This window comes from Notothenia rossii, assembly GCF_949606895.1.
Source record: "Notothenia rossii genome assembly, chromosome: 11".
NCBI classification, from domain to species: Eukaryota; Metazoa; Chordata; class Actinopteri; order Perciformes; family Nototheniidae; genus Notothenia; species Notothenia rossii.
The window spans coordinates 15,518,620-15,540,812 of NC_136910.1; the positions used below are offsets into that span (position 1 = coordinate 15,518,620).

Genomic DNA, 22,193 nt, shown 5'->3' on the forward strand with positions numbered 1-22,193 from the left:
GGGGGGGGGGGAGCTGCAGCGAGCCGTTTAGTGGAGAAAGTGAATACTGCTGAATACACATACTTTACAGAGATGCTGTATGCGAAACCAATGTGAGTTTGGAAAATTGCACAGTATTTTAGTATACCTCAACAATGGAATTAGGATCAGTGGAAATGGCCATGACATGTGACCTTTAAAGAAATGTGTGGAACATTTTCTTTCAAGATGACCAAAGGATTACGTGTATTTTTCTGAACCCGTCTTAAACTAGAGAAAGACATTTTACCAAACAACCTTTTTTCCTCTTTCGTCTATTGTGTTGCCCCGGTTTATTAAAGGTCCCCCCCTCTCTTTCAGGGCCAACCTGAGTGACTCGTACTTCACCAACAGACAGGACCGCTATGTGTTGCTGGAGAACTGCGGGGAGGTCGCCGACTTCTTCGCCGACCTGGTGGAGGCCGTGGGCGACGTCTCTCTGCAGCTGCAGCCCGACGACTCGGTCACAATGCTGGAGGGCATGGTGCACCCGTACAAAGGTAGTGTGTGTGTGTGTGTGTGTGTGTGTGTGTGTGTGTGTGTGTGTGTGTGTGTGTGTGTGTGTGTGTGTGTGTGTGTGTGTGTGTGTGTGTGTGTGTGTGTGTGTGTGTGTGTGTGTGTGTGTGTGTGTGTGTGTGTGTGTGTGTGTGTGTGTGTGTGTGTGTGTGTGTGTGGCACAGACGCATGTTTACCCTACAACATGTTTTGACACTTCATGCTCGGTAACGGTGGCAGTGTCCCAGTTTTCAGCAAGAGGAGCCGATGGATTACGCTAATGGAGCCTGAAAGCTTAGACAGGCAAATATATGATGGTCAGTGTGTGTGTGTGAGAGTGTGTGTTCTTACAGTGAGAATGATTGAGAGAGGTATTGCGGTTGGCTAGCCATGCAGCCGGATGTGAAATTGTCAGAATTTTCTCTACACACACACACACACACACACACACACACACACACACACACACACACACACACACACTCACTCCAGTACTGTGTCCGTAACTGGAGCGCAGACTGCCAGGATGTGAGTTTGAGGGATGGATGACATCATGTCTACAGGACTTGAGCGCCGTGGTAACGAACACTAGGAATAGAGTTGTGATGTCACAGTGTGGGTGAAAGACAATATGGAGCTGACATGCATAATATCTAGTGAAAACATTAACAACTGATAAAACATTGACGTACTGAAAAAACGGAGGAGGAAGAGGACGTTTGAGTCAGTTGTTGAGCAACTGAAGAACACTAAGGTTTGATAATGAGTAATCTGTGAATGGTTTGGATGTTAGTGTTCTACTCCAGTTGGTCTTCTGCGTCATGCAGGTCAAACATTTCCTTTGCTCTCTGTCTGAAAACTCCTTTTAGACTTATACCAGAACATTTGTAAGATATCTAGTCTACTAGTTTTAATGGTCACTTGCCAGCCAATCAGAAACAAGCATTTTCCAGCTCGTTTGCTGAGGTTGTGTTGTCATTTCAAACAACATCCTCCTTTCTGCTACATGCTAGGCTGTAAATAATCCCAAGCACCCTTGGGTTACTGTGACCCAGAGATCAGTGTGACCCTCCTCAGCTTTGTTTACGCTCTGTCTCCGCAGGCAACCGGCAAGACTTCTCGACGGCGGCGAGGAAGCGCATCATGGAGGTGGTGAACACGGCCCAAATGAGGCAGCAGCTGACGAACCAGCCGGAGGACTCTGAGGACGAGGGGCTGAGCGACGGGGGGCTGAGCGACGGGGGGGAGGACACCTGGGTGTTCCCTCTGGTGCAGATGAAACCTCTGGGGATCCAGGTGGATGAGCAGGTCACACAGGTCAGGCTCAACACACACACGCACATACAGCGACCTTCTGTCATTGGTCACATTTTAACCAAATATGTATATGAACGCCTCAAAAGCCACCATAAAACTATTTTCAGAATGATATCTTTTTTAATGTCTCTTGTGTGATGTTCGTCATTATGCTATAAATAATGCCACTCTTTATGCTAAATGCTAACAGGATTTTGTCTCAATTATGAACATGTCATGCCAATTGTCGTATTTCTATTATTGATTTTCTGGCATTTGTAGTTTTTGTGCAGGAAGCCACTAGTAAAAACTACAATTTGTAAGCCAGGGCTTCAAATGAAAGGCTTCATATAACAGAATGCATATGACATTTCTGGTTTCAAAGAGTTTCATTGGGACTGTGTGTCTGTATGATGGCTTCACAGTTCATTATAGACTTATTACAGGAGCTGAGGTTGAACTTCAAAAATTGGAAAAACTACTTTTTGAATTCATGCCTTGTTTGCATTAACACGGTCAAATCAAAACTTGAAAAAGCCAAAGATGGCCCGAGTGAGAGGCAAGGGTTCCAACTTATGCATAAACATTAAATATTTTCATTGTCTTCAGTGCTTTATTTAAATTGACCTTTGTTATTCACCCCCCCCCCCCCCCAAGTGGCAATATAATTACAAAGAGGTTATTTTGAGGTTGATTGGTGTAATTTGGACATGTGACTAATAAAATGAGACATGTACCAATAAACAGTGAATACATGTTTGAGCATTTATTCCGGGTTTATTAGTCACTTATTCTGGGAATGAACAATAAAATGGAGTGATAACTGTAATGTAATAATTGAGGCTTGTTCTGTACAAAGTTGATTCAACAGTGTCTCATCTGCCGTTTACCAAAAAAGACTTGTTGCAACAGGCTGAATTTATTCCAATATGTAGTTCACTTTTGGTTGCTTTGAATCTGGCTGATGTGCAGATAGAGAAGTACCAGCCTTTCTTAAAAGAAGAAGATTACATATTTGCTGTTTCCTTCCAGAAGAAGGAGTTGACCACTGTTGCTTAAAAAGGTAACAAGGTCTCAGATAAAGAACATATTGAAAATAGGGAGAGAAGGAAAATGACCTGTTGGTAGTATGCACCATGAAATACATTAAATAGTGGGTCCATAACTATTTTATACGTTATAAAAAAAGAAATGCCCAGGATCTTTTTAAAAAAAAAAAGAATAAACAAAATGTTTTTGGGAACAAATGCCCCAGATTCTTTAAATATAAAGATGAAATGGTTTGACACTAAACAAACGTATTGTTAATCTCTAATACAGCTACAATAACCTGTGACCTCTCACCCAAACGGAACCCAGCAGAACTCCACCTCTAAATACAGTAATCAATCAAGACACAATTAATCAGACGTGAGCCAACAGGAAGAAGGAAATATCATCATGTTACTTTTATTGTTATCAAGATAAATATGACAAGTCTTGATAGATTGTGTTTCTATAATGAGCCTTATGTAATAAGCGATAATAAAACACTAGTAACCAGCCTCAGGTCAAAGCTAGTGTTTTATTCTTCATAAGTTCTGGAAATAAAACCATTTTGTCGTTACTTCCCCTCCAGCGCCTGCTGACAGACGCCGGGCCGAACTCAACCGTGTTCCTGACGTCAGGGTACTTCAACCTGACGCGGGCGTACATGCGCCTGGTGCTCGGGGCCGGCGCCGGGTACCGCATCCTCACCGCCTCACCCGAGGTCAACGGCTTCTTCGGAGCCAAGGGCGTGGCCGGGGCCATCCCAGCGGCCTACGTGCACATCGCCAGGCAGTTCTACAACCAGGTGTGTTCTCTGGGCCAGCAGGAGAGGATACACCTGCACGAGTACCACCGGCCGGAGTGGACCTTCCACGCCAAAGGTGGGATCACACACACACACACACACACACATGATCTTATGTTAATTAGTTTTTCAACTACTAATTAGTGTAAAAATTGTCTAAAAATATGCCCTGAGCCTAAAAGCCTAAAGATTTTCATTTTCAGAAACACACACGTCTAGAGCGCTTCGATTCAGTTCTACATTTAAATCTGCATTTGGCATTATGGTCACATCCTCACATGATCAGCAGCTGAGCCTGTAGTGATACTCAATGATTAGAAACAGATCAGGGGACATACAGTTCATCTGTATATATAGTACTGACAGTTATATGCACATAAGCTTACAAAAAGAAGTCGTTTTTTTTTTTTCTTAGAATATTTGACAGTGTGATTATTTTAAAGTGATTTTAATTCAACAATGATGTTTTTCAAGACAAAGGGATGCAGGTAAATGATGTTCTTTGCTTCTGAGAATTATAAAGGAGCAATCGAGAAGAGAAGTAGCAGGTCATCAATCGTGGCCTGTCTGCAGTGTGGACATCTTGACCTAAAGCCATTGCACAAATATATATACTAGTTAAGCCACAACAAAAGCAGTCAGCTACCTACGTTATGACAAGCGTATACATTTTCTCTCTGCATATTCTTTTCTTTTTCTTCCTTGCTACAAATCACAGACAAACAACTTGTAGCACTAGCTACTTGCAGACATCCATTCTAGGTCTGGCAGCTGTTCCCATTTCACTTCTCGCCTGTTTTTGGACTCCCTGGCAACAGACAGATTTGTCGGGGGTTCCTTCAGTTCAACACCCCCTATGAGACAGACTGTGTTCTAATGTGATCCACACAGTCATAGTGTGTAGGTGGCATTATCCAGGGCTCAGCATCCAGACTACTTTTGTTTGGCTGGGTGAAACTAATAAAACGCATCACTCTCCCTGCTCCGCTGCTCTTCTTGTGGTCGCAGCGGTATGTAGCGTGAGAGAGGAGGGCTCGTACACTCATCGCGCCGTAGCCCCGGGGCGAGGATGTACACTCACTCTCCCTCATGCTTTGGGGTTTTGGATCTGTGCTGGGGATTTTCTGCATGTGCTTCCTCTTAGTTGTGGTCTGAGATCCCTGCTGGAAGCATCTCTCTGAAGCTCGCTGCACTCTTCCTCTCCTCACAGGTCTGTGGTATTACCTCCAGGGGAAGGACCGGCCTTGCCTCACTCTAATTGGCTCCCCTAATTTTGGATACCGCTCGGTTCACCGTGACCTGGAGGCCCAGATCGCCATAGTGACGGAGAACAAGGCGCTGCAGAGCCAGCTCCAGGAGGTGGGTCAACCGCAGGAAATGATGATGACTGACTGTGTGACTCTGCACTGAACGCACACCTGTGTTATTTTGTGTGTTGAACTGTGTGTTGAACTGTGTGTTGAACTGTGTGTTGAACTGTGTGTTGTACTGTGTGCCTCTCAGGAGCAGGAGAGGTTGTATCAGCGCTCCACCGAGGTGTCGAGCTCTACGTTCGAGCAGCCGGACCGTCATGTAAAGTTGTGGGTGAAATTAGTCACTCCCCTCATCAAGAACTTCTTCTGAGACACCACCAGGTGATCTCACACACATGTACACACTCACTACAGTACACACAGCATTCACCTATAATACCTCAACAATCAAGGATTTGCTTCTGGTTTGATTGTTTTTTCCTGTTTGTCAGCAGGAATAACAAACAAAGATGTTAGCCTCATTTTATAATACTAGATAGAAGGGTGTAGTGTGGGCCAAGGACGACTCCATTACATTTCTGGGAGGATCTAAATTACCTTGTTATGTTGTGACCAAGGATATGGCTTTGGCGGAGCGAGTGCTCTTTAAGTGCCCTTAAAGCAACAGCCTATTTTATTTTAGTGACGAAAGAAAGTCCTATTAGACATTTAAAAAAGTTTTGCAAATAATTTATTTTAAATAAACAATTCATCAAATGACCTATAGAGAGTTGTGACCTTGCTCTGCAGTTACACTCAGATCTGCAGTATAAAGCGTTTTAGATTCTTTCAGCCACAACAGTTTTTCTCTGTGCTCCATCAATGCTCCAGACTCAACGGGCAGCTGTTTTCAGTGAATATACCCAACAAACACACTGTACACTACCGGCTCCGCACAATTAGAACAAGTGAGAAACTAGCCGATGAACCAAGTGGGGAATATAGCAGCTTAAGAGCCAGATATTTACCCTCAGTTGGTAGAGACCAAACCAGAGCTAAAAGAAGAGAAAAATATTGAACTAAAATTAATTATTTGGACAGAAAAATCCCTTTTTATAGAATGAAAATGTTGCTTTCTCAAATAAAGCACACTGTCAAAAGTGCACTTAAATTGCAGAAAATAAGAATTTCTCTTTAAAATATTTTTTTTACATAGTGCATTGCTTTCATTTGTTTTAATGATATTTTGTTGCCTACTAGACAACATTCAGCCCTGAGCAGACTGCACACGCCCACAATCAGACAGGCTGTGGCTTCTCTGAAATGCCTGCAGTCATTGTGGCGCGTCTAAAATCTCAGGTCCCGTCCTCGCCTTCCCAGCAGCCCAGAGCACCACAGTGAGAGCGGGGGGCGGGGGGACAGAGAGGGGCTGATTCACTCCTGTCAAGAAGTGAGTCAGCACCGGGGTATGCTGAGGATCTGACGGGTGGTCTCAGTTACCTCGAGTCTGGACCTGGAGAGGTGAAGTCAGGGGGTTCATCGCGAGAATTAACACTTTTACGAGATGTTTTTTTTGTGGAAATAAAAGCTGCAGGGAGACATAAAAACATCAACTTCTCACTCGAAAAGGAAGACGTATTCATTTCATAAAGTCAAGGCCTGGCCAAAAGGAAAGCTGCAGTATCAGGTTTTTTCTGTCAGTTTCTCTGAACAGGAAGTGTCACAGGCTGAGAAATGACGGTAAACGGGCGGCCTCTGAACGCTACCTGCACTATTCGAGGAAATCTAAAATATCTTGAGTGATCCGCTGCCAAAAGGAAACAGTTGTAAAGAGATCATCTTTCACGCAGCACAGATTAGCATCAGCACATTCAGGCCTTTTGTTTTACGTGTCAGTGTTGAAAGGACTTACCGGCACGGTGACACTAACAAACAGATGTTTGGCATCTGTAACCTGAGGCTAAAGGTTGTGTTGAACTTAGAACGTATTTAGAAGACAACAGAAAAGACTCTTTAGTGTCAAATAATACAAACACTGTCTGATTGTTTTAATGAAAAGAACCCAAAATGTTATCTTCTGTCAGAGAAAAGTCAGACATGATGTCACAGCTTGGAATGTAATTCCTGTTCTTTTGGATACTGTTTGTTGTCTGAATGTTGTCTGAATGTTGTCTGTTAGGGTCCTGGAGCAGTCTGTCCACTCTCATTCGTGCTTTGTATCCTCTGGCATTGTCACCTCTGTTATTACTTATCTCGTCTTGTTTTCCTGGCAGAGGAAAAAACAAACACAGTCTCCAACAATAGCCTTACCGGTTAAAGGAATGTTTTTGAAAGTCCTTTTTGTCAGCACAGGCTGTCTATTGTTAGAAACTAGAGACAACAGGTTCCTCTGAACGAACCACCTCTGTGAGGGTCAGTCAGGGTGGAGCTGTCTGCCCTCTAGTGGTGACACTGGGATTTCCCACTGTGGTTTCACACATTGAACTAACCACTTGTGACCCATTATTAGCAGTTTAACATAATGCTCACAGGGCTTGTACATTACTGGTAGGAGATAAAGAAATCTTGCCAAGAGTGTATTTTCTTATTTTAAACATGATTTATTACCTTTTGCATTCTCACAACTTGTATGGAATACCATACTTGGAGAATAAATGTGCCTGATTTTTTTTATTTCATTAAATGATATTTCATGGCATAATTTTTAATAATACTTTTACGTATACTTTCTGTACAATTTGCTTATGGCATACTTCACTATATATTTAAAGTACAGAAGTGCAAAATAATTGCAACAATTGTGTTTTATATTACAATAAAACTAGTTAAAAATTGTAGTAAGGTAAATGAAGAGTCAACAAAATACTGAACATCTTTGTGTTTTTATGTTTAGAGGGAGAAAGACTGCTTTGGTTTCCTTTCGTCTTGATGTCGAAGGTCACACCGGAGTCCGCAGATGGGAGACTCGGGTACCATCGGCATGCTGGGAGTTTCCAACCTCACCTTGCTTATAACTCATTAGTGTGTCCCAGGAAGTGACTGACACATTCAGGAGGGATGTATGTGGTGAATTCAGCGGGTAAACTTTCTTTTTGTATCAAACTCCAGATCCTGGTTTACCTGCACAGCTGTTAGATTGATTCACCACCTGATGTCATCACATTATAGTTTTTCTACTAAAACATAAAAAAAAAAAAGATTTCCTACCACTGCAATGCATTTCTTCAAGCTGCGATATAAAACAGACGGGTGTGGTGCAGAAAAACAATCCCTGGAGGAGCCTAATAACCGTGAAGAGAGTTTACAGCAGTAATCAAAGCTAAATGTACAGTGTTTGTGATTATCTTTGTAAATTAAAGGACGATGTGGACGAGTTTTTAAAATGACTTCAAACGTGTGACTCTTTGTTAGGTGCACTCTTACCCACAGCTTTATAGCAACATAAAAACACAAATGAACAAGGAATCACAACAGTTAAATGAGTAAAAGTGTTGGTTTTTCAGACTTTTAATGAGACAAATCTCAAAATAATAAGTTACAAGAAATCTGGAGAAATAAATATGTAGCTATTTATGCATCACTTTCATTAACAGTGCTTTGACATGTGACCAACAGCAGTAAGAAAAACGATTTATAAAAGAGTATTTTGTACAATAAAGTCCAGCATCCCAAACGAGATGACAACATTTGTTTTCCATGTGATTTCTATATTGTAACAGAAATTGAATCTAAGACCTCAAACTTCAGACTCCCCTAAAGCTGTTCTGGATCACATTACTGTGCCATGTGATTCCTTCATCAGCTGATCCCCATCCTTGTGTTGAAATGTGCTGCAACTTTCACAAGGTGGAGAAAGGCTTTTATCAAAAAACAGTAGGTGTTCAACTAAAACAAAAAATCTTAAAGGGGACCTATCATGCAAAATGCACTTTCATACATGAATGTGTCCCCGGTGTGTCATGGAACTCACCAAGTGTCAGAAAACACAACCCTCTCTCTTTTCCCCCATACCCAAATCTCTAAAAACGGGGCTGCAACGGATCTGATACAGACTGATACAGATTTGAAATTGTTCTGACGTCAGAAACGGGGTGCTCCGCCTATATGGGCAACTCTCCACCTATCAGGGGAATGAGAGGTTGCGTGGCATGGTAACATGACGCTCGTGCCGGTCAGCTGCAGCTCATTTTCCACAGAATCAGCCCTTGTGAAGACAGGGGTGGAAAAGAGCAAATAGCGCAAAATGAGGCATGGCAAAAATGCATGATCTGTTTGGTATTTTGAAAAAAAAACTTCACGGACATGTTTTATATAGGTATGGCTCTACAATATATTTTTCAAATATAGCATGATAGGTCCACTTTAAAGTTTCATTCTGACCGAGAACATCTCCTCGTAGAGCTGTGGAGAACAACGGCTTATCAGCGCCGTTGTAGGTTATTAGCTTCTATTAGGAGAAGAGTTGTTTTTAAGGGAACCACATCGCTTCACTTGGCATGCTGCATCATCACAGCAATACGCCCCAGCTTGCCATACTCTGTCATTGACCTGTAATGGATGACCTATTAACTGCTTGTGATCACAACCCAGATTTTTTTCCGCTTAAATGTTATGCTTGATAATCTCATAACATAAATGTTTTCTTGTTTTTTCTCAGACATTCTGAGACTGACAGAACTTCCTAGCTTTTTCCTTTCAAATTATGTTTTTCTCTGAATATTACACTCTCACCCATTTTGATATTTAACTTCCTAACTAACATATAATGTTCTTAGTGCCTCTGTAGTAGAGCATTGCTGTACTACAGCACTGCAGAAGGGTCCAAAAGGAAGATAAAGACAGAGGTCTACCACTGTCCTTTCATCTCTAGATGGGGAGAGAAACTTTAAACACAAAGGTCAAACCTGTAGAGAGAGAGGTGTCGGTACTGAAGGGGACAGAGGAAGAGCTTTAAAAGCAAACTTCTCTCCGTCAGGTCCAAATGTCAGTTTAGCAGGAGGAGGAGTTTCAGGTCCACAGTGTTTCATCCTCGCAGCGCTACAGCCCTTTCAGAGACGAGACTTTCTTTTTCCGGGCAGCCAGCATCTCGTAGAAGGGGTCTTTGCTGATGGCGGCTCTGCAGGAGGAGAAGGAGGGTTAGATACGAGACAGTACAGTGATCCGCTGCAGGACAAAGGGAGAGCTGAAGTGCCGCTCACTTGATGCTGTTGATCCACTCGTCCTTCTCCTCTGCGGTCGGGGCGGAGATCCTGTAGAAAGTGTGGTTTCCCTCCACCACGCGGCCGTCTGCCTCCGTCTTGCAGGCTTTGATCACCTGATCTCTGTGTTCGGAGACAAACAGCTCGAAGCAGTTCTGGAGAACAGCACGAGATGAGTCAGGAAGGAGCAAAAACACTCATTCAAATAGATTTCCTGATGACAAATCATATAAAAAGAATACAGGGAACACATCTTTAAATTATTGATTTATAAACACTTTACTATATTTAATCAAGTAGTGCAAGACTGGACATTATATTTGCATTTGAAGAACGTCACCAAATGATAGCTGCATTTTTATCCTGCACCATCTTGTTTTATGGTAGTTTTACTTTTCTGACACAAAGATCTGATTTGGAGGGTAAACCAGCAGAAACATTTAATTATACGACAAAATGCATCACAAAGAGAAGATAGTTTACCGGTTTCTTGGAGTCATCGACTTCTCTGATGCTCAGATTCTCCAGTGGAATAATTCCTCTGGGTTCTTTATCCTTGTAAACAAAAGAGATGAGAGGAGAATACATCTTTGGTTCTGTTGAAGCCTTCATACAGCATTTATCTCTTCTCTTATAAAAGCCAAGCGGTAATTACTTACAGTCGTGTACTCAAAGTAGTAGAGGCAGTTATCTGTGAGAATGAACCAGCGTCTCTTCCAGGTCTTAACTCGCCCCCCTGAGGACAGATTACAGGTGAGCTCTGACTGCAGTGAAGACATAACATTTTATTTGCTGAAGCTGAACTTCATACAGCAGCAGCAGCAGCAGCAGCGAGTCTGAAGCACAGTGACGGCACACATCAGCAGTTAAATATAGAGCGGGTCATTCACTTGGGTCAGTGGTCAGCAGTTAGAAACAGATGTGAAATCACTTCTTTTCACATCTGGGCTTATAGGCATAGTTTGAGTTTTGAACTGGGGGTGTATGAGGTTCTTCTTCTCCATATCATCAGTGTATGGATGTCAACAGGGCTCCATTCATACAGAAGCTGAGACATGTACTGCTGTGGAAAGGGATCATATTTAAGCCAACTAAAAGACAGGCCTACCTTGAGAAATAGATCCATGTATGTCATGTTCAGAATCATTTCTTTGATCCACCTTGCCGCCAGACAGCCCTTACCGACGGGGAATTAAAGCCTTCATAACTAGTTATGCTCTCTTCAAAGCTGCCAGACAACATTGGCAAAAACAGTCATTCGACCTCGCAGAACAAGGGAGTTGCTGTTCTGACTCAATCCTTTAATTTGTTTGTTGTTGTGAATGACTTTGGGTTGAGTTCAAATTCAACAAAGTCAGAAAATAACATCTACAAACTAAGTGATCGTGGCAGACGGAGAACAATGGTGTGTTTCTTGGAGAACTGTTTTCAACAATTGAGTCTGGTTGCTTTGGAGATAACGGCTTCAGTCCCCCGTCAGAGCGGGCTGTCTGATGGAAAGTTAAAGATATTATAAATATGTTGTACACTAAAATAAATAGCTTTTCGTTTAGAGAAGGCTAAAATGTGTTTTTCTGATGCCTGTCCACAGCAGGACATTTCTTAGCCCCTGTGCCGGTCTCTAAACAAGCAGCTGACACAACCCCACTTCAAATTGCAAACCATCTTTTTTAAAGAATACAGCCCAAGAGTTTTTTTTCTTTAATCTTAATCCAATTGTGCCAGTGTGGGTAGAAGCAAGGAGTGGAGGGGGAGGAGGGGAGGGGTCTCAGAAGCAAAGCAGTCCATTAAAGCTGAGGGGTTTAAAATGTACATACCTCCTGGAATCAAAAACACATGAAAGACAAACAAACAAAAACAATGTCCACAAATTAATGACAAAAATATAACAACGTGTTCTGCTCATCTGCTGTTACAGATCCAGTTCACTAGAGGGCCTCACAGCTCACAGGGACTAACAGCAGAATGATTTCATGAATTGCACTGTTCCACACCACATGAACTAACCGAGCTTGAGCAGCCATCCTTCTCGGTCGGGGTTGAAGAAGGTGTGTGTGAGGTCGTTCCCATCATCCTCTGGGATCTTAAAGGGTTCGTTCTTGATGCTGTCGAACAAGTTCTACAGAGACGATGAGCAGATATGGGATGTTAACATTTATCTTCCCAGCTTTAGTTACTTTGCATTCTCAGAGTAATAATAGAGAATATAATCAGTTAAATGTATTATGTGTTTTTATGGATTAAGCGCCTCTGCAGAACATAATGGAATTACAATTAGCCGCCCCTTTACCAGTTGCATCATCAGCAGTGTTTACACAGTAAGAAGACTGAACATCAAGTGGACGACAGTGTGATTTGGCACAATGCATGTTTTTTGTTTTGGTATTATTTTTGTCTGTATTTAAACAGAGTAGACTTTGTCTGTCCGAATATATACTGGAGGGGAACATTGTTCAAACGTGTAAATACAACGCCTCTCACCCTGAGCAGCTCCTCCGGCAGGTCTCCTCCATCATTGATGCCTCTGTTCATGGCCGTGAACCTCTGGACCGAGGGCTTGTCCTTCACGTTGGGGTTGTGTAGACTGGTGTTCAACATGATCACAGCGAAAGACAACACGTAACAGGTATCTGTAAAAGAAGACTCAATCAGTGTGTGTGTTCTTTTTCAGGACTTTACCTATAGTCAGATTTGTTGGTATTAGGGATGCCAGAAACTGAACATGATCAAATTGAAAATCGGACAGCCCCGGTGAATATTAATCGATTATTCGCCGTCAAACCTGATCAGTTTGACCAGTCATCACAACGACGTAGCCTTGAAGTGCAGTTAGTAATGGCCGGCTGTGCTGCGTCTTTCTCTGTAGGCACTTCATTGGCATGCTTCACACTCAAATGCTAACGCATTGTTGATGTTGAGCTGTGGTAGACCAAAGTCTTTTTGCAGAGCTTGCATTTTACTTCATTTGCACTTGTCAGTTCGAAGTAGCTCCACGAGGAACTTTTCTTTGAACGTACCGCTTTGTTCATCTTTAGTTGTGTTGTTCTCACTGTTCTGTATATCGCCAATAAATCAATCGCACGTGTGACGGAGAGGAGGGGGGGTGTGTAGCAGGCTGCAGCAGTCTGCACTCTGCGCAGCTGGCTTCTTCCAAGTTTACAGTAAATGAAACTGGTGGTGTGACCAATGGCCATTTACAATTATTAATACTATTACTATTATTAGCATTGGTCTACACTTTGGTTGAAACTAAGCCAGGAAAAAAAAGAAAAACATAAATAATAAAAATATATATAAATAAAATCGAATTTTTAAAATAATTTTCGATTATGGAGACTAACGAATATTCAAAAGATCGCTGGCATCCCTAGTTGGTATGACATCGATCTGCTTCAGAAAATCAGCCAACCTGTGCTCTGGAACACTCCGGGGTTACAGCGGCAGTATCTGAGGGCGAACGCCTCCATCATGCGGTCGATCTTCTGAGCCTCGCCGGGCAGCCTGAAGCTCCACAGGAACTGTCTCAGGGCCTGCACCAGGTTCAGGTCTGAGAACTCGTGCAGCTCCAGGAAGGCGTGCAGGACCTCGATGTTGAAGTCATCTCTACAACACACACACACACACACACACACACACACACACACACACACACACACACACACACACACACACACACACACACACACACACACACACACACACACACACACACACACACACACACACACACACACACACACACACACACACACACACACACACACACACACACACACACACACACACACACACACACACACACACACACACACACACACACACACACACACACACAGGATCAGTAGCTGAATGCAGCTCTGTTTAGCTATCCGAGATGGCTGCTACAAAAGTTGGATGAGATGTGACGAATCAGATTAACAGATGATCTTTTAGAACTGCTAATGCAACATGAGCTTATTAAATCATATTCAGATTACTAATAGCATATTGATAAGCTCCTGATTTGTCCTCAATAATGCTGCACGTGTAAAAAAAAAAAAAAATGATATCCATTTTCTGTCTTTTTGTAACCCTAACCCAGTGTTTTGTACTAAAAATGTAAATAATACAAATTATAAAAATGTAAATATTAAACATCATGACACTTACCTCTCCCCTAGGTAGTCTCCAATAGCAGTCTTATTAAGCCCCTCCCCCTTGTAGAGAAACTGGGCGATGTCATCGCTGGTGTTTTTCAAAAGGGAACTGTCAATCAAGAAACGAATCCCCTGAGGGAGAAAAGAAACCCAGTCTGAACATCGTTCACAAAGAATAAATACATTGAATATGAATGTTATGGTGTCCAGTGAGGAACAAATACCAAGTGAACACATACAGTGTATTACCTATTTTAATTTGACCAACTTTGGTCCTTTTTTTGTGTTTTTATTTTTGTAAACTAAATATCTTTGGGGTTTTTCGGTAAAACAAGATTGTTAAAGATGCCAAACATTCTCACCTTCTTCGGGTCCATGTTGAACTTCTTTCGGCCCATGGCCATCTGTTTATTCCTCTGCATGCTTTTCCTAAAAACAAATGAAAAGAGCCCAAACTAAATACATGGATTTGTCAAATTGACCAAAAGAAAATAGACGGCTGTTTTGATAATCATTTAAAGTATTTATTAAGAAAAATGGCAAACATTCACTGTTTTTAGTTTCTCAAATGTGAGGCTTTGCTGCTTTTCAGTTCTACATCATAGTAAACTGTATATTGTTCAACTTCATAAAGCGCGTTCTGTTTTGAGTGTCTGGCAGATCATGTCCCTCTCTCTGAGTGCACTTCCACTAAAACAAAGGCTGAGGACCCCAGCTGCCCACGCACAGGAATGGTTAAGAGATACTTTACCTCTCTTCACTCTGGCCCAGGCTTTCAATCTCATTGGTCACCTCTGCTATCTCATCCTTCAGCCTCTGAGAGCAGACAGACAGAGAGGAGGGTTATGAAATAGAAAGCAGGAAACAGACGTATATATATATATATATATATATATATATATATAGACATGCATACATGTGATATGTGTGTGTGATGTGTGACCCTTCACATGGATCTCACCGGCAGCACAATGCATTACACACGGTGGTCTGTTCCGGCTACTTCTCACTGATCATCACATTCAGACCGGCTCTTCTCACAGACATGACCCAGAAAGAGGAACCTGACTCACTCTCTCACTCATTCTGAGAGCAGGAGCTCTGTGGAACAGCCGCCCTCTGCAGAAAATCCTCTCTGGGAGCTGTAGCACCTGTTCTGGGGTCAGCGGCGACCTCGCTTCCCCTCGCTCTCTCCTCCCCCCTAGTGCTGACCCAGATTTATCACCCTGCCTCCCCCCCCTGATGCCCTCCGCGGGCTGTTTGAGAGCCACACTGCTGGGGAAGGAGGGGAACATGCAGGATCAAAGACTTTGACTGGCTTAGTGGAGCTGCAGCGGACATCAGAGGTTGTAGGAGTAAAAAGAAAAAGAGGCGAGAAACAGATTGAAAACCCTGACCCCAGAAAAGATAATGAACTAAGATAATTAAAGAAAAAAAAAGAAGCAGACAAGGCCGGAGTCTCTTATTATCTACTACAGCTATCTGGGAGTGTGTGAAAGAAAGGTAAATAACTGGATTCCTACATGTGCGTTTCCATGGTTACACCCCCCTCATAGACGAAGAGTGTCCTCAGTCTCCATTACTGAAATATTTCATGGCTCATTACCCATCAGCCCCCGGGGCAACACAGGGCGGGGCTTAGAGAAAAGGAAAGCGCCACCTCGGTAATAAACTCCATCAATCAGTCGCACAGCATCGCTGCCGGGGGCCATGTTTGGCTTTCTAGTGTGTGTGTTTGTTTTGGATGCATGAACATCACATAGATCAAAATATGTAGTAATTTTATAGCACTTTTTTATAATCAATTCAGCTATAATGTATTTACTCTAGTCGTTTTAATATTTGTTCTATAAAATAAAAAGAAACATTGCTGAAGCCGACAGACCAAACCCAAAACATGTTCACTTTATTATTACATGAGACCATTTATTAACAACTCCAACTAAGTACTTTAGGAAGATGTGAACTTGAAACAATGACTCATGGAACTATGATAGCAGTAGATATTGTTCCCAGTCATTTATTGACCTAGTTATGGTCAAAAACCTTTATGTTGATAAAGGTCATTATTGTTTTTTTACAATGTCTTGTTAATCACGATAAGACCTAATATTCAATCTAATCTTGCAAAACAAATTAACCGAGATAAAGAGCTGACACTCATTTATCAAAGGGGGGCTGAGGCAGGGGGTCAAACTGTCCCTCCAGGCAGAGAGAGCAGGACACACACACAGTCCCCCGCCTCACAGACACACACCCCACACAAAGAGGTTCATTCGTCTTGAATGTCTACGGTAACGCTCCGGTGGTCATACGCCTATACCTACCCCACACACACACACGGTCATACGCCTATACCTACCTACCACACACACACACACACACACACACACACACACACACACACACACACACACACACACACACACACACACACACACACACACACACACACACACACACACACACACACACACACACACACACACACACACACACACACACACACACACACACACACACACACACACACACACACACACACACACACACACACACACACACACACACACTACTGGAACAATGTGATGTTCAGACAAAGCATTGAAAAGCATCCAATTGAAATACTCTCACTAATTGTACTTAAGTACTCTACTTAAGTGAAAGTACTTTCCACCACTGCTAAATTCCCTTTGGTTTAACTTTCCTTCCACACAGCTTACAATGTAAAAAGTTGGGACCAATTTCTAAATAAAAGGGACAAAGACAAATTCCCATATCATGTGTTTGCCCTGTTAAGAAAGCATTTTTTCCACAGAGTAATAAATAAGGACTGATGACAGGTTGGACAGGCTGAGAGAAGTGTGTGTTATTAGTTACCTGTATGTCGTGCAGTAGCTCCTCTTTCCTGCGGCGGATGCTTTCCAGCTCCTTTCTCTCCTCTGGACTGAGGTCATCAGGCACTGGGGGAGAAAGGACATGAAGCACTCAAATACAAAGATCAAATAGTGTCTTACACACACACGCTAATACAGTAAATACACTGTAATGCACACACACATAGGAAGGAGAGAGACATCAGAGTCCCACTGCTCTCTGCTATATCTAATGGGGGGGGGGGGGTAATCCATCTTCTTGCTCTTAATACTGATGTACACACATGGTCATGGTGTTTTTCAATATGTTAGCAATTTAAGATTATTGACAGAAAACATGGGCATTTGAACATATGTACTTTTTGGACTGTATTTTGCAAAAAATAGATTCTTTCAATATGTTTAACCTTTGTCAGCTTTGGTATTAACTGAATGACAGGTTGTGAAAACACACAATCTCCATTAACAGTTTGTTGCAAAGTCAACATATTTCTGTGGTTTCTTTATTTAAAAGAAAGCACATTTTGAAGGCAGGGATTTACAGTTTTGTTAATTAACTCATGTGCCAACTATTTTTTCAATTACTCGTTTGTTCTATGAAGTCTTAGAAAACAATGAAAATGTTCATCACAGTTTCTCAAAGTCCGAGAGGATGTCTTTAAATGTATAGAACATCAGTCCAAAAGACAAATACATTGAGTTTAATATGATCTAAGAGAATAGAAGTTTCTGATAAGCTCAAATGTCCATTCCGCTTTAAATGTAATACACCGCCTCAACTGAACAAGTGTGCACTTCGATAGAGCAGAAGTTCATGTGCCTACGGCCACACATGATATCTGCAGCAGGACGATAAGAGAGGGAGGGAAATGGGAGTCTTGTCAGTCACGGTGACTTCTGTTTTTTCTCAAGATATTTCAACGTAAAAAAGGAAAATCATGGAGAATATTTACACTGAATCTGATCTGCAAACATCAAAGCCCTGCTCTGTTAACTACTGTCCGTATCCACCATGTTTCTTATCAGTGACAACAGCTTAAGAAAAGAAAGAGTATTTACTGCAGGCTAGCAAGAAGCCACGGAGGACGTATTGAGCTGTGCTGCTGCTGCTGCGTGAGCCTGAGGGACTCCAGGAAACTGCTCATTGCCATCATCACAAAGTTACTCAGTGTCAACAAAGACCATTCATGGTTTTTTTGTAAAATGTAAATGGTTTTAGTGATTACAACGATATATTATAATTCTAAAAGAAATATGTCAAGTTTTCATTGGCCGAATAGATTTAATTTCTAAATGTAATAAACTGCAAGAATGTTTGTCCATTATCTAAATTGTTCTAATCTAGATTAACATTCTGTCTAGCAAAGAGTAAACTAATTGACCTATTTTTTAGCTTTACAAATGATGAATATATTGTAAACCTCTTTAAATCCTTCTCCCAACATGCAGACACGTCTGATTATGTTAGAGGTAAACAAAGTCAAATCCAATCATTCTGTAATGATTATTTACATAGTGAACGAACACACACACACACACACACACACACACACACACACACACACACACACACACACACACACACACACACACACACACACACACACACACACACACACACACACACACACACACACACACACACACACACACACACACACACACACACACACACACACACACACACACACACACGTTTAAGTAGGCCGGAGCTGCCCTATTATAAACCTGAGGACGAGAATAACGCAGCAGAGGCAGTGAAACTGACATTCACTCACTTCCTCTGTCTGTCTTTTCATTCAGAGGAAATAAGAGCAAAATGGTTTCATGACGCCTGATAGAACTACTCCTCTCCACAACATCCTACTACTAAGAAAACAAACACACACATTCTGACATAAACAACTAAATAAACCAGCGGCTGTGCACAGTCTGGAGGTCAGAGAGGGTTGGTGTTGCCAAGTAATGGGACACCTTGTCGTGGCAATGCCTCTGATGACCAGCTGCTCTGGACAACCGACATATCCAGGCTTAAAGTTCACTCTCTATTCGTGACTCTCCACGCTCTACCCTGTATGTCATGCAGCTTGCTACATCCTCAGTGAGAACAAACAAATCATCAAAAAAACTAAAACCACATGTCTTTTTCTGGCAAGGTCTCTGGCTCTCATAAGTGTTTCTAAGGAATACGTGACAACACACACGCATGCACACTCATTCACCCAAGTTTCTGAAAAATAGATCAAAAGTAGCAGAAGTTGTGATGACGCGCTGTCTGAACACCTACACATGTGTGTCATAATCCGGAGGTTCATACCAGAGAAAGCGTCGGTCTGTCTGCAGCTGAGTAGCTTCACAGCCAGTCTCGATAGTCCCCGTGCTCGCAGTGCCGCTGACAACCACGTTTGTTTCTCACTGCCGCTTGTTTCATAGAGTCCACAAGACAACCCGTGTCACCAATCCCAGCACAAACAGCCCGTTTCCTGCAGTCCAACAATAATCCAGTCCTGCCCGAGCCCTCCAATCCCAATTTCAATCCTGTGTTCGTCTGGTCCAACCGCCCGCCCGGCTCCTTAATCCTCAGGCTCTCATTCCAGCAGAGGGGAGAGGAGGGGAGCAGGCCTGCAGCTAAATGAGGATGAGGACATGTGTGTTTGGGAGTGTGTGTTTGTGTGTGTGAGAGAGGGGGGGGGGAAACCCTTGAACTCTCATCGCTCTACCCCCCCTCCCATCTTGACTCCTCCCTCTGATGAAGTCAAAAGGGTGCAAAAAAATACATACAAAAAGATAATATATATATAGTTCATTTTTTAAATAAATATAAATAATAATTAGAAAATTCTCATAAATAATTTGAAAAAAATATGAAAGAAAAGTTATTATGCGCTAAATATTTTTCAAAATAAAATAAATATATTTAACAAGTAAATGCGGAAACGATATAAAAATTCTTAGATTATTCTTTTTAATGGAGACTCCTCAATCCCTCCCTCACTGAGCAGAGCATCAAAGAGTCTCTGCACTGGTGTCCCACCCAGACGAAACGGACGTGGGGAGGTGCAGTTGTGCGTCTTTGAAACACTGTTCACTCAAAAATTGAGGATTGGAATATATGATTTGCATTCCTACTCACCATAAACAAGAAATAACCGCAAAAAAACCGCTCTATGTTCTGGCAGGATTGAATCGTTCTTAAATCCTTAATTCTCTACTTTACTTCTGAAATAGATCACACACACATACGTCAACAACAGCTCCCTCACTGGGTTGTCTCTTTGTTTCCACCACAGGATTGCAGCTGACCCAGGGCTCAAGGCAAATCAGTTATGACTAGAAAGCTAACTGTGTGTTTACTGTTCACAAGGCAATACTTGTCCATTTCAGTGTTCAGTTCACAAGGCCCTAATTGTGCATTTCAAGGTTTCCCGGCCCCGAGGATAACCAGATCAAGAGTTATGCGGTTATGGTAAACTCCCTAGTGACGGATCGCATTCACACAGCCAGAAAGAAATCCAGGGTAAAGAACAGGAGAGAACAAACTGTGCCTTGACACAGAAAGAGAAACACGTCCCTGAAACACAGAGGGAGTGACGCTAAATATGACAACTTGAACTGCTCTCCAAGGGTGGTGAAGTGTATTACAGTTACTAACAAAAATTGATAATATTAACGCCTGAAAATAAATCCATACTGCTGGTAACTCTGATCCTTATTTAACAGCAGCTACCAACCTGACGATACAATGTGTGTTATTGATAGTCCATCTCATACAATTGACTGAACAGAATGAGTCATCCTAATTTAAATCACATATGGTAATCGGTTTTGTTAGGCTTTTCCCCAGCTGTAAATTACTTCATTGTAGAGCATTTCCCATGGGAGCTCTCGATCTGTCAGAGGAAGCATTAGTGCAGCTGTGAGGATTTATAATCCAAAAAAACATTGTTATGTTATGGTAGCACATTTCCCCTCTCTGTGTTGACCTTTTTGTGTCCAACACTTTGTTCACAATTTGGGAAAATTATTAGAGAAGTCCGATTTCAGAGAGCAATTCCTCTATTTTCAACCAACAAATGGGCACATTGATTGTATTTATAGACACATGAACTATAAAGTGCTGCACAATAAGTACAACCCCCATGAGGTCTGGCCTAAATCCAGATTAATAATAATGGATCCCTTGTGCCAGTTAATAAAGACTGCCTAAGAGCATTAACAAATCAGTCAAATTAGGACCTGTTGATATCTCTCTGCTGACAGGAAAGTAAATGCAATAATTTTTAAATAATTACCCGGTATTTACTTAGACAAAAAGTAACGTAAAGTGTTCACTTCAGTTACAATGTTAAATAAAGTTACGTTAGCTAGTTAGCTAACCTGGTTAGCCTCTAGGTTAGCTAGCTCACATTAACCAACGAAAGCCCACTTACCAACTCCGTCTTCGGAATTCAAAACCATGTCTGTGCTCTTGTTCCACGCTTGCCTAGAGAACAGCGCTTAAATCAGTCACTTTAAATCAACTTTAAAGGTCGAGGGTGTCTGTATTTCCTCACTCGGTTACCGTTACACTGGCAGTTGATGACAACTGTACAGACAGCCGGTGTTGGGGCAGGATGACGTAGGCGCGGCTTCCACCGCAGCATCCAATCAGAGAGCAGAAAAAAAGAAACAAATATCTATCTATCTATCTATCTATCTATCTCTCAGAAATCTACTCAATTTATGTGTCTGACTAACTTAAATTCAGAATTATGATGTATTTTTCTTTTTCTAATTACATTAAATTATATTACATGATATTTTATTATTTCAAATAAGATATGAAAAGAAAGAAAAATAAAGTCATAATAACTCCTTTTTAACTCAATAACTTACTATAATGAGTTTTTACCTACATTACTTTTAATGGCATTTAAAGTCGTAATCTTGACAAAATAATAAGAAATGTGTAAATCGTCAAAATCACAATTTACTGTGTTTGGATGAGGTAGGAGATACTAAGTCTTAATATATAGTATTGAGCCAGTAAATGACTGTCCCAAGTTTGACTCACTATTATAAATCATTATTTTGTCTGTAGTGGATGCATTACTATGTCCTATTGTGTG

General features: G+C 41.8%; 2 protein-coding genes across 5 annotated transcripts in view; one reads left to right on the forward strand and one right to left on the reverse strand.

Moving 5' to 3' along the window:
* Positions 1–8,122, forward strand: part of pgs1 (phosphatidylglycerophosphate synthase 1) — a 22,627-nt gene extending 14,505 nt beyond the window's left edge. The window contains exons 6-11 of the mRNA XM_079657663.1: positions 340–518; positions 1,616–1,830; positions 3,428–3,719; positions 4,854–5,002; positions 5,147–5,277; positions 7,769–8,122. Of these exons, the coding sequence (XP_079513789.1) occupies positions 340–518; positions 1,616–1,830; positions 3,428–3,719; positions 4,854–5,002; positions 5,147–5,266 (955 nt within the window). The 3' untranslated portion in view covers positions 5,267–5,277; positions 7,769–8,122. The remainder of the gene's footprint in view (positions 1–339; positions 519–1,615; positions 1,831–3,427; positions 3,720–4,853; positions 5,003–5,146; positions 5,278–7,768) is intronic.
* A 244-nt stretch (positions 8,123–8,366) lies between these two features.
* On the reverse strand, positions 8,367–21,677 carry LOC307023957 (cytohesin-1-like). 4 transcript variants are annotated; one of them, XR_013803802.1, is made up of 13 exons: positions 21,516–21,677; positions 17,090–17,172; positions 14,961–15,025; positions 14,572–14,638; positions 14,223–14,341; positions 13,483–13,676; positions 12,555–12,703; positions 12,080–12,192; positions 10,733–10,811; positions 10,557–10,628; positions 10,074–10,228; positions 9,780–9,991; positions 8,367–9,079 (listed from the first exon to the last, which is right to left on the reverse strand). XR_013803802.1 is itself a non-coding variant. In XM_079657664.1 (12 exons), the coding sequence occupies exons 1-12, from the start codon at positions 21,541–21,543 to the stop codon at positions 9,913–9,915; spliced, it is 1,203 nt and encodes a 400-aa protein (XP_079513790.1). In that variant the 5' UTR covers positions 21,544–21,677; the 3' UTR covers positions 8,367–9,912. The 4 variants fall into 4 exon arrangements, 3 of the variants coding, with proteins under 3 accessions (XP_079513790.1, XP_079513791.1, XP_079513792.1); XM_079657664.1 differs by having other exon boundaries at positions 8,367–9,991; XM_079657665.1 differs by lacking the exon at positions 21,516–21,677 and adding an exon at positions 19,373–19,766 and having other exon boundaries at positions 8,367–9,991.
* Between the last annotated feature and the right edge of the window lie 516 nt (positions 21,678–22,193).

Coding starts and splice junctions, on each gene's coding strand:
- LOC307023957 (XM_079657664.1), bottom strand. CDS start 21,543: ATGGTTTTGAATTCCGAAGACGGAGTTG. Junction 17,173..21,515: donor GAATTCCGAAGACGGAGTTG/GTAAGTGGGCTT, acceptor TTTCTCCCCCAG/TGCCTGATGACCTCAGTCCA. Junction 12,193..12,554: donor TGCCGGAGGAGCTGCTCAGG/GTGAGAGGCGTT, acceptor TCGTCTCTGTAG/AACTTGTTCGACAGCATCAA.